Below are 14,875 nucleotides of genomic sequence, written 5' to 3'. Positions count from 1 at the left end.
GCGGTATGTACCGCCAATGGTTTACCGCCGTTGAATGTCCGCCGTGGCGGAAAGCAGTCAAAAGGTTCATCGACCTATTCGCGTCCCCTTGTAAGTTTACTTATTAACGTCAGACGCGCTAACACTAGCTGTTTTTTCAGCACGCAAATGCATGCTTCAGCACCTATTGACAATACGTCACCTCTGTGTTGCCTTCTGAGGACGGCATGACTATCAAGGCCCAGACTGAACTTGAAACAGGACTGCAGCCCTAAACGTTTATTGAGATTGCTTCCTCCTCTTCAGGGTAAGGCCAGTGGGGGCACAGTGCAGAGCATGATGGTGTTATTGCCCGTTGCTTGACAAAGGTACAGAGGGCACCAAGGTATCTGTGTGGCATGCGCCTAGTCAGGGCAGTGATAATGGGACTGATTGACACTGGAGCTGTCAGCGCCCCCTGCGCAGGACAGTGTGACTAGGAAACAAAATAGTGTGGAGCCCTGGTGAAGTGCAAGGGTTTGTAGGGGGCACCCACTGTGGATCCAGTGTCCGATGGCAGTGCTCCAGTGAAAGTCACTCACTGTGACGTTTGTCTGGGTTGCCAGCGCACGTGCTGTTATTTGTATAAGTGTTAACCATGAGAATCACCTAGCCCCGACCCTTCCATCTTCAGAGCACACGTCTGCAGCAGCAGGGGTGTTCCTTTCAAGATGCTCCCGTGCCCTCTGGGTGACGTGACAAGGAGCCGCGTGTCTAAGCTATAATTTCCAGTGAGCGAAAAATTAGACAGGATGGGTGGAAAGAGGGAGCACCAGGGTCTAAGTGTAGGGCGAGGGAAAATATGGCAGGGGTAAACAAGAAATGAATTAGCGAGAAGCAAGTAAAAGGATGGGGACGGGCACTCGCACAAGGGCAGCTTCCCGTTGCATGGTTTAAGGAACAGGTTCTTCCAGTGTGAGTGCGTGTGCGGGACACCCGGTATGCGCCTGCTCCTCACCTCAGCCCTTCCTGGGATGTGTCATTAGCCTGAGCTGACAGTGCAGAGTCTAGCCGGATTCCTGCCTCGCGAGCCCTTGAAAGGATGGCCCATTAGGCCGGGCTGACTCTGCTGATTGAAGCTGGGCTCGTGCTTCGCGAAGCTCTGTCCCGGGAGAGTGGAGAAAAAGCTCCACCGAGGGACAGAGATGCAGCCAGCAGGTGTCGCGTCCCATCCGGTTCACCACCGGACGGGCGCGGGCTTCGACCCACCCTGCGACCTAGAAGGGGTGCTCCGAGCTGTGCCAGCCAAGATCAACGTTACCCCTGACCCCCGTCTGTACCCTGAAGAGGAGATGCGTGCCCCAGTGATCCCCAGAGATGAGGTGCTCTTGGGACAAAGTTCGGATGGCTGTTCGAGCCCGAAGGAAGGATGCTTCAGAGAGGAGAGTGACCGGAGACGGGCGCAGGAGGTCTCACCGTCTCCTGGTCCTTCAAGTCCGGAGCAGGTGTTGCTCAGATGGAGGAACAGGCAGCAGCGCGGCCTGAGACCCGCCTCAGAAGAAGACGCCAGCCGAGGGGGTCCTGGGACAACAATGAGAGCTTCCCCTACAAGCGGCCACTTAGCTTCTGAAAATGAGGATGAGAAGATAGATGAGTCTGCGGCTCCCCTCCTCGCAGGTGGCACCGCTGTACTGTGCCTGAGGTCACCCCCAGAGGGGTCGTCAGGAGAGGAACCTCTGATGGGGGAGCTCTCCGCAATGGTCCAAGCACTGGTGAAGAACAGCAGCTGGTGGGAAAGGCACGGGTTCGACTGCGCCCTCATTGCCATGGCCTTCCTCTTCCTACCGGCAGGTAATGGCATTAGAAACCACTGCGATTGTGGGGCATTCACACAGGGCTGGGGAGTAGCGAGGGCAGCAGGCAACAATAATAATGTGTGGGGGAAAGTTTCTGGCAAATGAGAGCGGTGGAAGTACACCAGTGGGCCCGGGACAGTGGTGGGGCTTGGAAGACAGGAAAATAGGAACATGGGATATGAGGCATGGGGCTGTGATTGGCACGGAGTGTGAGACATCGAGCATGGTAAGGGACCATCGGGCATTGGAGAGTGGGAGTAAATTCTGCACATGGGAGAGCATAAGGGGGAACTATAAGGCATGGAATCGTGTCAACAGGAGTACCAGGCATCAAAGGATGATATGGAGCCTGGGGGGGTGTCGGGGATGGGAGAATGAGGGGAAGAGAGCATCAGTCAAGGGAAGGTGACGGGAAGACAGCACGGTGCACAACACAGAATGAGGATTGTGAATAGTCACACCTGAAGGCCAGGGCCTGTCCCAAATAGGACTGACAGGGACGGTGCCCTGGGCAGAAATAAAATTTGGTGTTTGCTGTGGGGGCTGGGGTTATTGTGGTGTGTCGACAGGAGGAGTGAGGAAGATGGGAGGAGGAGAGGGGGATGATGGGATGCTAACAATTATGCTGAGGTATATTAAGGGTTGATAAGAAAGTCTTTAATGGGACCCGATTAAGACCACGTGGGATAGAAGACCTGTTGTTTGCATGACATTAAGTCAGGCAGCTCCCTCCTGTGCCCCTCATAGTATTGGTGCCCCGGACCTGGGCCTAGCTTTCCCATTCCAAAAGCAAGTCCTGCCTGAAACCCTTTGTTAATGGACACCAAGGAACTGTGGTGGCATCTTTGGAAGATATTTGTGTGTTTATCTTTATAACTGTACCCTTCGTTAATGTGCTTTGCATAAGACCCCTACAAAATAGCTGCAATGGATTGGTCTTTCCTAGGTTTCTGTGGAAGGGAAGCGGCCACAAACAGACAACATCTGCAAATAGGCCATAGTGTGTGTGCCTGGCAAAACCATCGCTAGCTGCCAGGGAGCTCAAATGATGAGGCAAACATCATGAACAATTGAATGCAAAGTTGTGTCTTGTTTTGTCCTGTCCAGTCTTGACAATTCTATCAATAACATGTCCATTTTAGTGTCTATGTTTGTGTTGACTTGAGAGTAAGATGGCACCTGTACTGTGCTTGTGCGTTTTGAGCGACAGTGCAACAGTAGAGGTGGTAAGGTGGCCATATGGGCCTCACATTAGTTCATCTCCATTAAATCTTCAAGAACGCCAAGAAGGTGACTGGAGCTTCTCGAGGTGGAGTGGGAAGAACTCCGGGTTACAAATTCAAGGATTGGGGCCCAAACACTGACCACTCAGGTCCTCAGCCCGGGAACGGGTGAGAAAAGGATTGAGGTCAACCCAGAACGTCAGTCACAGCAAAGAGGAGAAACACCTTCCTAGAAGAAACTGTAGCCCTTGTGCTCAGAAGTGCATGCTAAAAAACGATGGTGAGGCAGAAGGGTTCGGAGACTCGCATGGAAATCTTGTCACTTAATGCACAATTTTTCTGAAGACTGTGCAGATCCCGAGGTCTGCATCGTGCCTTAGTAAGAAGACAATTCTTCTTCAGGAGACCAAATGCTTCAGGTTAAATGCCATCCTATAAAGCCACTGGACCAGTGAGGGTCTTGAAGTTGAGTACACCACGTTCAGCCCCAAAGCAAATCATTGCTTAGATTCTGCTAAATTGGACAGCGGGGCTTCTTAAAGTCCTAAAATAACTTACCTATTGTCAGCATGCATGCTCGTTCAAGGCTTCCCTTAGTTTATATAGTGCTTTATATTAAATTTGTCCAGTACTTATCCACTGTAAATAACAGAAGTTTCTGTTAGTCAATTTAATAGTACTTAATTTTCCAACCCAGAGTCAGACTGTTTCAGAGAGGTTGCTGGAGCTAGCCACCTAGAAGCACCAGAGATTGCTGTTACCACACATATGGAAATTATGAATATTGTGATAAATATCGTAATCCTATGATAAATTTCAGCAGGTCAAATCTACCAATATTTATTTGGCGACAATGCCAATTAAATACCGGAAAGTGCAGATTTGGTGTGGCAAGCACCAAGTTCCTCATATTATTCCCCATTTTTAGGGAAAACTCATAATTGGGTGGTAATTATAGCACCTGATAAATTCAGACTCAGCTAAGTGGGTTTTTATCAGGTGTGATATATATTGCACCAATTACTGAGCAACTCATATTGAGGCCCTAATTTTTATTTTTAGGGTCAATAACAAGCACTAGTAGATGGAGGTAGTGTGTGCAGCCTCATTACCGCACACATCTGAATTTAACAGGCAACACGTAATGAGGGCCTAAGTTCTGTAACATTTTCGGAATTCTCTGGATGGCTGAAGTTGAGCAGTAAATCTCTAGTTCAAGAAAGTTACGTAAAAGCTGTGATGATATACAGATTAACACAATTTACAAACCTACAATAGAATTCAATTTCCAGATCCACATATTATTTAAACAACAATAAAGTGTTAATGTACACTCTCCAATACTAGACTAGCAATCATTAGACAGAAGAATCAAAGTGTAAAGTCTCTAGTTCAGGCTTCTATGAGTAGGTCATGAGCTACTGGTTGCTCGTCATCTACCTCTAAATAGTTCTCTTGAATGCAGCCTAGCCCACTAAATTGGAAGCTTTGGATTGGTTGAATTAATATATGTATGCCAAAATCGAAAAGAGCGTATATGAGAAAAAAATGTGTGTATTTTCAAAACTCATATATTGATATTTGGACAAACTAGTTAGATTTGCAGAATATATTTAAATCTCTTATTTGAGTTTTAAATTTTGTGGCACTGGGGAGGCTTATTACTCATATTACCTTGGTGCCTGCGGCATTGCAACTGTGGCTGTTATGAATTACCCACATAGATGCATTCCAAACTGACAAATCATTTTTCACATTAAACAACTGGTAACCTTTCCTCACACACTGAGGCAATTACTACTGGCAATCTTGCATGAGGTGCCCACTAATGTGATCTTGTTTCATGTACAACACTATGAATACTAGTAACTCTGGATAATTTTCATCGAGCATAAGTAGCTCTTAATGTAGAAAAGGTTGGAGACCTTGCTCTACCTCATCACAGAGCTACTTAAAAAAGTAGTTCTAGTTAGGGCACCTGTTTAGAATTTAGTTTTGCCTCATTCTGCAAAGTTGGTCTCCCTGGGACAAAATGGATCAATGTTATCATATGAGGGTTCATCATCATGGATATCTGCAGAGTTGTCTAAGGTGCTCAAAGCTTCTTACAAGAGAGTCTGATGGCAGGCACGTGGTAGGGTGGGAAGGGGGCATAAGTATGCTGCCCTGGAGAGACCAGTCCTGATGGTCTAATTTTGGGGCAGTATTTCACCATGGTCCCATAGCTGTGTGCTTCTTTTTACTCTCTTAAATATAACACAATAGCAAAAAGCCATGAAGCAAAAAGCAAGGTGTCCCTTCCTGCACATAAACAAACATTCCAAAATTACAATTTGGTACTTCTATAGCAAATCTCTGTAGATTGTTTATATGCATGAAGGGACACCTTCCTGCACATAAACAATCAATCCCCTCAACGCAGACACACTTGCACTATGGTGCAAGGATGCCTGCATTGGCGCTGGCAGCTAAATTTAGTGCAGGCACAGGGGGAAACACAGGGGTGCACCATATTTTAGTACATACGGTGAATCCCTATGTTTCTAAAGTGACGCAGCCTGAAGCTGCACATTTTGTCTCAGCAGTGCGCCACACCACTTTTTAGTAAATCTAGCCCAATATCTTTGGACTGGACCGTCATTCTCATGAAATAGCTTCACAGCTGGACTATGGGATCCTAAGAATACATTGAGATTAGTGATCCCCCAAGACCAAGGCAAACTAAAGTCTGATATATTGGCATTGGACCATTAAGCTCACTAAGTTCCTTTATTGCCTGGCAACTCGAGGCTAGGCCTAAGTCTAGCTATGATGTGACCCTTGGCAACTGCACCTTCACATTTCCTTAGGGAACTTGCAATTTCAACTTAGTTTTGGGAACCAAGAAAAATATGTCAGAACACCCAAAGTATGTGGGCAGGATTCCTGACTACTAGATGGTGTCTTTAACCTCATAAATTTCACAGCCTCAGATGGAGAATATGTTGTCAAGATTTAAATCTGCATCAGAATGCGGGATCACTAACTGCAGGCCATGCAGCCTGGTGATATTGGCAAAGGGACACCACATTGTGGCTTAAGACACCCTCCCATTAGTCGATCTAGAAAAGGAGTTAGGCCTGTCCTCATTGCAATGCTTCTTGGAAATTAAGGAGTACTCTGGTGATTCTGGCCCTATGTGCAAGATCATATAGAGTTTCGAGGCCAGAAGAAGCTCACATGCATTTCTCCTTTTTATCAGTAAGAGCCAACAGATCTTTACCTTGTCTCTCTGAGGTGCTGCTATAAGTCTGCAGGACAATCTGTGATGTTTGGTGGTCTTCTTTTGGTGGTGGAGTTACTGCCTTGTGCAGACTAACACACTGCGATAGGCACCACAGTGTTGCCCGTTCAGTCTTAGCACGAGATTTGGGGGCGTGGAAACATTCCCCTCTGGTTTTCAAGAAACACAAGTCCAGGTTGACGCTTAATTGACATATCCCAGCTTACCAGTATTGGAAAAGAAGTCCAGTTTTTATTTATTTTTCAGGAGAACTAGATAGGTGTCCAGTTTAAATCAAGGCAGAAGCTTTGTTCAAGGTTGTAGGCCATTGTCTGGAAAGCAGACATTCTTCCAGCACAGTTGTAGGAACTTGTATTTACTGGAGTCGAATGTGGATTCCAGTTCCCAGGACAGACATTTGTCAAACCAAACCTTTTTGAGGGATTTTTCCTATTGTGCTGTGAGGAAGCTGACATTTTCACACTGACATTCCCGTGGGGGATGCAGACCTCAGAAACAATCAGCCCTTGAATAGGGTCACAAGTATATCTTAATCATGTGCATAACTTGTACTTGGGTAAAAGAAAGAGCTTGGTGAGGAGACTGCATGGATTTTGAGGGTTGGGTGAGAGTTTCATAGCCCACCTTGACCCTCCCCAAGGGTACAAAAAGGCAGTTCCTCTGCTGTAAACTCCCTTCCACCAAGAAGTTACCTCATAGGTAATTGAGGAAGCACTACGGCAACACAAGATCTTATTTGCAGAGTCCCACAGGGCTGTCTCCTCGATCCAACGCTCCTCAACATCTACATGATCTTGCTGGCTGGCACATACAGACTCACAACATAAGTATCCTCACTTAATCTGATGACACACAACTGATAATGTCCCTCTCGGATAAAATACCCAACACCAGGAACACGTTCCCCACATGCATGACGGAAGTAGGCATCTGGCTAAAATATATTTCCCTCAAATTTAACTCGGACAAGACCGAGGTGGTAGTCATCAGGAAGAATGCTTCGTCTTCGGAATCTACCTGGTAGTCTGAAGGTCTTGGACTCACCCCAACACCCTGTTTGCAAGCAAGAAACCTCAGAATCATCATAAACAACAAACAGGACATGCCACCCAAGCAAATGTAGTGGTCTTAGCCTGCTTCAATGCACTAAGGAAGTTGAAGAAAATATTCAAGCGGCTACCAGACAACACCGGGAAAATGATCACCCAAGCCCTCATCAGCAGCAGACTAGACTAGTGAAACACTCTGTACGCAGGGATTACCAACCAGCTCACAAAAAGACTGCACACCACCAGAGTACAACAGCCAGACTAGTCCTCACCCTCCCTCTCCGAGCCCACATCACACCACACCGTAGGGAACTGCATTGTCTCCTGATACACAAGAGTGCACACTTTAAACTCCTCTCCCATTTCTACAAAGAACCCAATAACACTGGCCCTGTCTACCTGAACAGCCGCAATCACTTCCACCAACATTCCACACACCTTCGTTCCGTTCGTCTCTCAGTAGCACACATTTACAAAAGCCGAGCAGGGGGGCACATTTTCTTGTACCTGGCCCCTAAGCGCTGGAATGACCTTCCACAACACATCAGAGCTTCACCCTCTCCATGGCAGGCCTCACACGCCTGATACAGAGCACCTGGATACCCTCATGGGTGATTAGCATTCTACAAATAGACAGATAACATAACAAAACAAATAGCACTTTCGGTGCTCATGTTCTACTGCCATGCAGAGTCTAGAACTTTGATTCACAGAAGCAAGAATGTGTTATAAATGGGAGGGGGAGCATAAAATGTGCAGTTTGCTGTAACTGACCTTAGTTCAGTGTTTTTTTTTTTTTACCTGTGCGCCTCCTATTGAATCCATATAGTAGCCCATAATTAGAGTTCTTTTTCCCCCCATGTTTTTTGCCACTGTGTGACTTGTTACGTATCGCGGCATATCCAAAATAGCATATCCAGGATGAAATGTGTTCTTTACAGGACACAATGAGTATCTGCAACAAGATGCGGACCCTCCCACGCTGTCTTTGCCCGGCCCTGTGGCCGTGATAACATGCATGTCATTTGTCCATATGCTATTCCCTTAAAACCCTGCTGTTAGTTGGTGATCTGGGGAATACACAGTTACTCTTCTGACTACCACAGTACTTTACCACCCCTACCCTTTTGTATTGTGCTGACTCGGGAGAGATTGACTAGTATTTTGGCTAAGCCAGTGAGTAAGGCATGACCAATTAATGCTGGTTATTCCCCCGGGCCTCCAGAGCTGCTGGCAGGATGTACCTTGCCAGGAATCGGAAAGGATTAAAGATTTGAACACAGACTGAGCCTTGCTCGGCAAAGGCTGCAGGCCAGTGCCGTCTGCCCGTGGTACATACTGGGCACGTCATACCAACAGTGGTACTGTGTCTGACATTTTGAAGGAGACTGTGTGAAGAAGCTCAGAGAGACCTTTGGCAGAAATAAATGGTGATCAAGCCAGAGGCGTCAGCCAGGGTTGTTTTCCCCAGACCTCTCACTTTTCAGAGCTCCACCCAGTCCCTGGAAATTTGCTCACATATCACAGACACAGGCCTTGCCTAATTTTGCTATATATTCATGATGAAGGAGGTAACTGCAGCTGCCACCAAGTGCTGCCACTTGCTACAGCCAATCCAGTTATTTTCCTAAGGATTGTTTTTTATTCTGATGAGGTTCTTCTTCTGTCATAAAAAACATTTTTTTCCAAAATATAAATGAACAATACAGTGTAATGAGGAACATCTTCAAAAGGGAAAGATAAGTTAAATAACCATTGTTTATAATACATCAAAAGGTACATAAAAAGGTCACGCAATATTTCAAGACATGCACAGAAACTTCGAATAGGTGTAGCAGGTGTGATAGTTGTAATAGGGACACGCCCCGAGAAGGCATGCCAAAGCTCCTGACAGCGATGACTTACTCATCGAAAATGTACTCATGATCCACAACACTGGAGCTTGGCACTGCATTTGATGCCGTGACACAGGCGGTGCAATACTGACAGCCAGTTCGGAATGCAGTCTGGCATGATGTGGCGAGACACGTGCCCAGAAAAACTGACTCTGTTAACTCTCTACAAAACACATAATAATTGTGTCAACTTTTTAGGCTCCATCAGGATGGTGAGTTGGTGTAAGATAAATATTAGCGACTACTAGATGTTAGCATCCGCTTGGGCAAAGCCTTTACCAATTCCCTTACATCTAGAGAGTGCTACTGTAACACACTGCTTGCATTCAGTTAGTATTCTTTCACTTTTTATGTTTAGTGCAGGGGTCTCCAACCTTTTGCGTAGTAAGATCTACTTTTGTTCAATGAAAATCATTATGAGCTACTATTATTATTTTTGTAACAGGGACCACACCAGACAGAATTACCTAAGAAGCCACCCTATGAAGGATTAACAGCGGTGATCACCTCCATGCATCAGGAGGGTTGCCAGCAGTAATGTAAAAAAAGGTTTTGTCAATTTGAAATGCCTTTACATGGCTAATACATAACAGCCATAGCTGCAATGCCAGAGCATCAAGGTAAAACTATTAGTAATAAGTCTCCTGATAGCTAAATGCCATCTTTGTCACATCCTTCCGCTATTTGAGAGTCCTGTGTGTGTGACATTCTTTCTCACACCCCTTGACATTTCTGGGGTCCACTTCTTCGCCTCTATGTTTTTCTGACTTCTAGTTTACTAATAATCACAATATATCTTTAACTACATCTATATTGTGATCAGAATCTTTTACTGCTTGCTCACCACTTTCATCATCTTACATATTATGGACTCTCTCCGCTTTGCTGTTATCAAGAGTGTTTCCTCTGAATGAATTTGTCATTTTCATAATTTTCTGCTTTTGTCCCATGCTCATTTTCCTCTTGATGGGATAACATTATGCCCGGAAGAAGTGAGAATTTGAGTTTGAATGTGTTTCTACTTGTACAATGATTAAAAATACTCCCTTTGCTGTGGATGTCCACCTGCACACCCTCCCCAGTGTGGGTGTTGGCCATTGGCTGACACAGGGGAGTGCTAAAAAGGGGTGTCTGTTGCTTTGCAACAGAGGGTTTCCTTTTATTCCCCTGAGGCTTGGGCTGCTCAGATAGAGCTTCCTGAGCAGACTGAGTTTTTTTTGTTTGAAATGACGTTCAGTGCGCGCTCACGTAATTACAAACAAAAGTGAAAGTAAAACGAGCCGAGGGGCTCATTTCACTTTCACTGTATCTGTGCTCGAGGGGGATATTTCAATCCCCTGACCACTGATTCTTATAGGAGAGGTATCGTTGGAAAGGAGAGAATTTCCCCTTTCCAATGGTACCTCTGTCCAGTGGATCCCTGCTTGGGGACCATAGTGGATCCTTACTTGGGGATAACCACAGGATCTCCAAGCAGCGATAGGAGAGCAGGCCCTTGGGGATGGGCTTGTGCTCCCCCTTGATTATTTTTTATTTAAGTGTTTCTGCCCCCCACTGGGGGCAGATGGGAGCAATAACTGCCATTCTACCCCCCGAGGTGGGTGGAGGAGGGGAAAGACAGAAAGCCCACCATACTTTAGGGATGATTTTTTTGTATTACGTTATAGGGGTGGGGGCTACTCAGCATGGTCATGGCAATGCTTTCACCCCTACAAAAATGGGGACACAGTCTTTCTGACCACCTTGGGGGTAGAGGGTGTTATTACTCCCAATTTGCCTCCACAGGGAGGCCAAAGGCCCACCAGACACCAGGGAATTATTTAAAAAAAAGAGTGGTGGGGGTCGCCCACCAAGGGCATGACCCTGCCCCTACCCCAAACAAATGGGGACACAATATTTCTGCCGCCCCCTGGAAAGATTGGGTAATTACCCCTGATCTGCCCCCAGGGCAGCAGAACACCACTAGGCGCCTGAGAATTATTTTTCTAAAAAAATAGGGTGGAGGTTGCCCACCATGGACGGCATGTCCATGCCCCCACCCAAAACAAATGGGGACCATTTTTCTGACACCTTACTCAGTCTTTCTGACCCCCTGGGGGGCAGATCGGGTATTTACCCCCATCTACCCCCAGGGGTGGGCAGAAAGCCCACTAGACATCGGGGAATTCTTTTTTCCAATAAAAGAGGGTTTGGGACTGCCCATCATAGGCATGCCAATGCCCCCAACCCAACTAAATGGGGACACAGTCCCCTGGGGGGACAGATGGGGGTAATTATCCCGAGTATGCCCCATAGGGCAGAAGCCCATTAGACACCAGAAAATTAAAGAAAAATAGAGGGGTGGGGTCTGCCCACCCTGGTCATGGTTATACCCCCACGCCACTGAATGGGGCAACAGTCTTTCCTCCCTCGGAGGGTAGACTGGGGTAATTACCTCTGATCTGCCCACCAGGGGGACAGAAAGCCCTTTAGCTGCCAGGGAATCTTTGTTTTTTTAATGTAGGAGTGGTGGCTGCCAGGCATGGGCATAGCTATGCCCTGCCCCCAAGTTAATGGGGCAATAGTCTTTCTGCCCCCCGGGGGCAGCTGAGATAACTAACCTCTGATCTGCCCTCCGCAGGGGCAGAAAGTCCACTGTGTGGCAGCAATATATATTTTTAGTAAAATAATGGGGTGGGTCTTATCCATCCTAACATCAGGCCCCACCTTCATCTCTAAAACCTCAACAGTCTTTCTGCTCCCCCGAGGACTTAAACTTCCCATCCCAAAAGCAAGCAACAGGACATTTGGTTCTTTTGGGTCTTTGGGGTGTTGACTTTACCTCCCAGCATCATTCAGCTTGCAGTGGTGAATGCTGCACTTTTTCGCTTGGGTAGGCTGCTACCTGGAAATCCTACCAGAGCCAAACAGTTCTGAAAAGTAGACATCTGAAATGTACACAACCAGGGGATTTCATAGTGGTGTGCTGTGTGTGAATCCCACATGGGTTTCTTACCCACAATGCCCTGCACACCTCAAACTTTGCCTGAAACCACACATTTTGCTCACATTTCTGGGATGGAAACTTCCGGAATCCTCAGGAATCCACAAAACACCTAGAACACAGCATTGCTCCACTTCTGTAAATAAAACATGGCACCACTTACGTGGTTGGACTTAGTGCCAGCAACAGGAACGTATCAAACTATGGTCAATAGGAGTCCCCATGAAAGGTCTCCCATTGAGTTTGGTTTGATCTGTTCCTGTTGAGGGTATTCAGGTGTTATCATCATACGGGTCTCTTTAGTTTTAGATTCAAGACCATGCTTACATATAAACTCAGAAAATGTATCCTTTGAATACACTTTCATTTGGGGGACATTCGTAGATGAGAATCCATATAATATCTCAATGTGACAATGCTGCTGCTTAACACCTTTTCTCCTAAAGCTTACATGCATAAGACCGTTCTATGATATTGATAGTAGATTATGTTTAATTATGCTTTTTCCTTTGTAATTTCATAATATTTTTCGGACCCAGATGTCAGAATCCTTACGGGCTTCCTTTACTTTTGGGCCACTCTACAAATTGAAATTCCTGCTGTGGACTTTTTCTTTCCAGTGTTACTATATTCATGGTTACTTAATCTTTTTACCCTTTGTTTAGCCATATTAATATTTGCCGATCAGTTTACTACAAAGCTATGTAATATTTTTGAGTTATTAATCCAATTAACGCTTCAGTGTTGATCCTCTCGAGTGATCCTCAAATGATGATTGATCCTCAGTGTTGTCTTCTTGATCCACCTGACTCTATTGGTCATGTGAACCCTCGGAATTATATTGTTATGTAATTAGAACCTTAATTCTTGCACACTGATTCTAGTAATTTATTCTTACACCTGCCCTTCAGTAGGAATAAATATAGGCCCCTGCCACGTTTTTAATTACTCTTGAATTATTTTCCAAATGTCTGTCTAGATCTTTTTCAAGAAAACTGCACAGTTCAGTTTCATGAGCCCATATTCTCTACTACCACTTTTCAATGTTGTCCATGAAGCCAAGAACCTTTCAAGCACACCTCTTGCTGGCACTCTGACACTAACAAGTTATTCAATCTCTAGTTTCCAAGGCATAAATATACGCAGCTGGCACGTGTTATTTTTAAAAATAACATAGAATCCTTGGTTGAATTTTATGGACACGGATAGATGACCATTAAATGGGTCCATAGTCTTCCCGGGTTCAACCCAGTAATACTAAATGGTGTCACATTCTAATTGTTCGCCAAAGGTAAGCGAGTGAAGGATGATGAAATATGTTCCAGAGTGACAGACCATTTCAAGACCACACCAGCACCTCACACCAACTGAAAGCGCAAGAATAATTGCTGCCCTGTAACCTTCACTGGGCCGCCACACCTCCAGACTGAGAATGTCTATCTTATCCTTTCCCCTCCTTACACCTGGCACCAAACCACACCGCTCAAACTCACCTCCCTTTGCCTCTTTTCTAAGCAGAGCAAGCCCATTGGTGGCTAACTGTCTGCAGGACTAGCTTCGAACTCCTTTCTTTCGATGTAGAAAGAAGGAGGGGAGCAGTTGTTCGGCTAAACCAGAAGCACACAGAGCTCGAGAATAGCAACTGGCTGGAAGTCAGACATTTCCACGGGCCCAGCGGAGCTCCATACCATGACTGGCGGGCTTCAATGGCTTCTTCAGCGACCCCATTTCATTTTATTGAAGTAAACAGACGCTGGTTCCCTCTCTTCCTTATCACACAGCAAGCGCTTGCTCATCCGTACATGCCCCTCCTTCTTCTCTGCATTCTACTGATTACAGAATCTGTGGGAATGACTACCCACAACTGATGAAAGGGCAAATAATAGCCATGAAAAAATAAATCAATGAGACCTAATGACCAGATAGAACATCTGTGCTAGAGGATCTATGATTATCCATTTCATGGTAAAGCATTTTCCATGTATTTGGCCCCTGTTACACGGCCACCCTCATGGCCCCTAGGCCTCCAGTAGGCCTCACCCAGAATCCCAGTCAGACAGCACAAGATTAATTTTCAGTTTTTAGTACACTGCCCCCCGGGCGGTTCAGGCACATTTATTTATTCCCTTGAGCTGCGCCCGATCCTCGGGATGAATGTATGTTACATTGTAGTGTAGCGGGCAGGTGGCTTACTACAGCCCCCAATTTCCATTCCATGACAGAGTTACCCCTTAAGGTTACCTCAAATATTGTGTCAAGTCCCCTGTCTTGTTTTCCTCAAGTGCACTAATTCTGAGTTAGTATTCCCTGTGTGTCTGGCACTGAATTAACTATGATGAACTTTGTAAAGTTACCCTTGTATGCACATCCATAATACATTAGATCAAAGTCCATACATGTTATGAGGTATAATCTTCATTACCCCGATTACTTCAGTCCTAGATGATGTGAATGGTGAAGCAAGTTGTAGCATGGAAGTGCTGATAGGTGTCTTGCCGCAGAACAAGCAAGTCAATTTGGAATGCCAGTCAAATGAGGTAGAACTAAAATCTTCCATTATCAAAAATACACAGATCAGTCAGACCCAAGAGTCAGTGCCAGTTTTTGACTGATCAATTGAGAAAAGCC

General features: G+C 45.8%; 1 protein-coding gene across 1 annotated transcript in view; it reads left to right on the top strand.

Moving 5' to 3' along the window:
• Positions 1 to 884: 884 nt before the first annotated feature.
• The window catches only part of FADS6 (fatty acid desaturase 6), a 159,873-nt gene continuing 145,882 nt past the window's right edge, over positions 885 to 14,875 (top strand). Inside the window, exon 1 of the mRNA XM_069200093.1 lies at positions 885 to 1,809. Within this exon, the coding sequence (XP_069056194.1) occupies positions 1,164 to 1,809 (646 nt within the window). The 5' untranslated portion in view covers positions 885 to 1,163. The remainder of the gene's footprint in view (positions 1,810 to 14,875) is intronic.

The sequence above is a fragment of the Pleurodeles waltl genome, chromosome 7, assembly GCF_031143425.1.
Source record: "Pleurodeles waltl isolate 20211129_DDA chromosome 7, aPleWal1.hap1.20221129, whole genome shotgun sequence".
In the NCBI taxonomy this organism is placed as follows: Eukaryota; Metazoa; Chordata; class Amphibia; order Caudata; family Salamandridae; genus Pleurodeles; species Pleurodeles waltl.
Note: the sequence above shows the minus strand (reverse complement) of the source record. Positions and strands in the feature narration are given on the sequence as shown.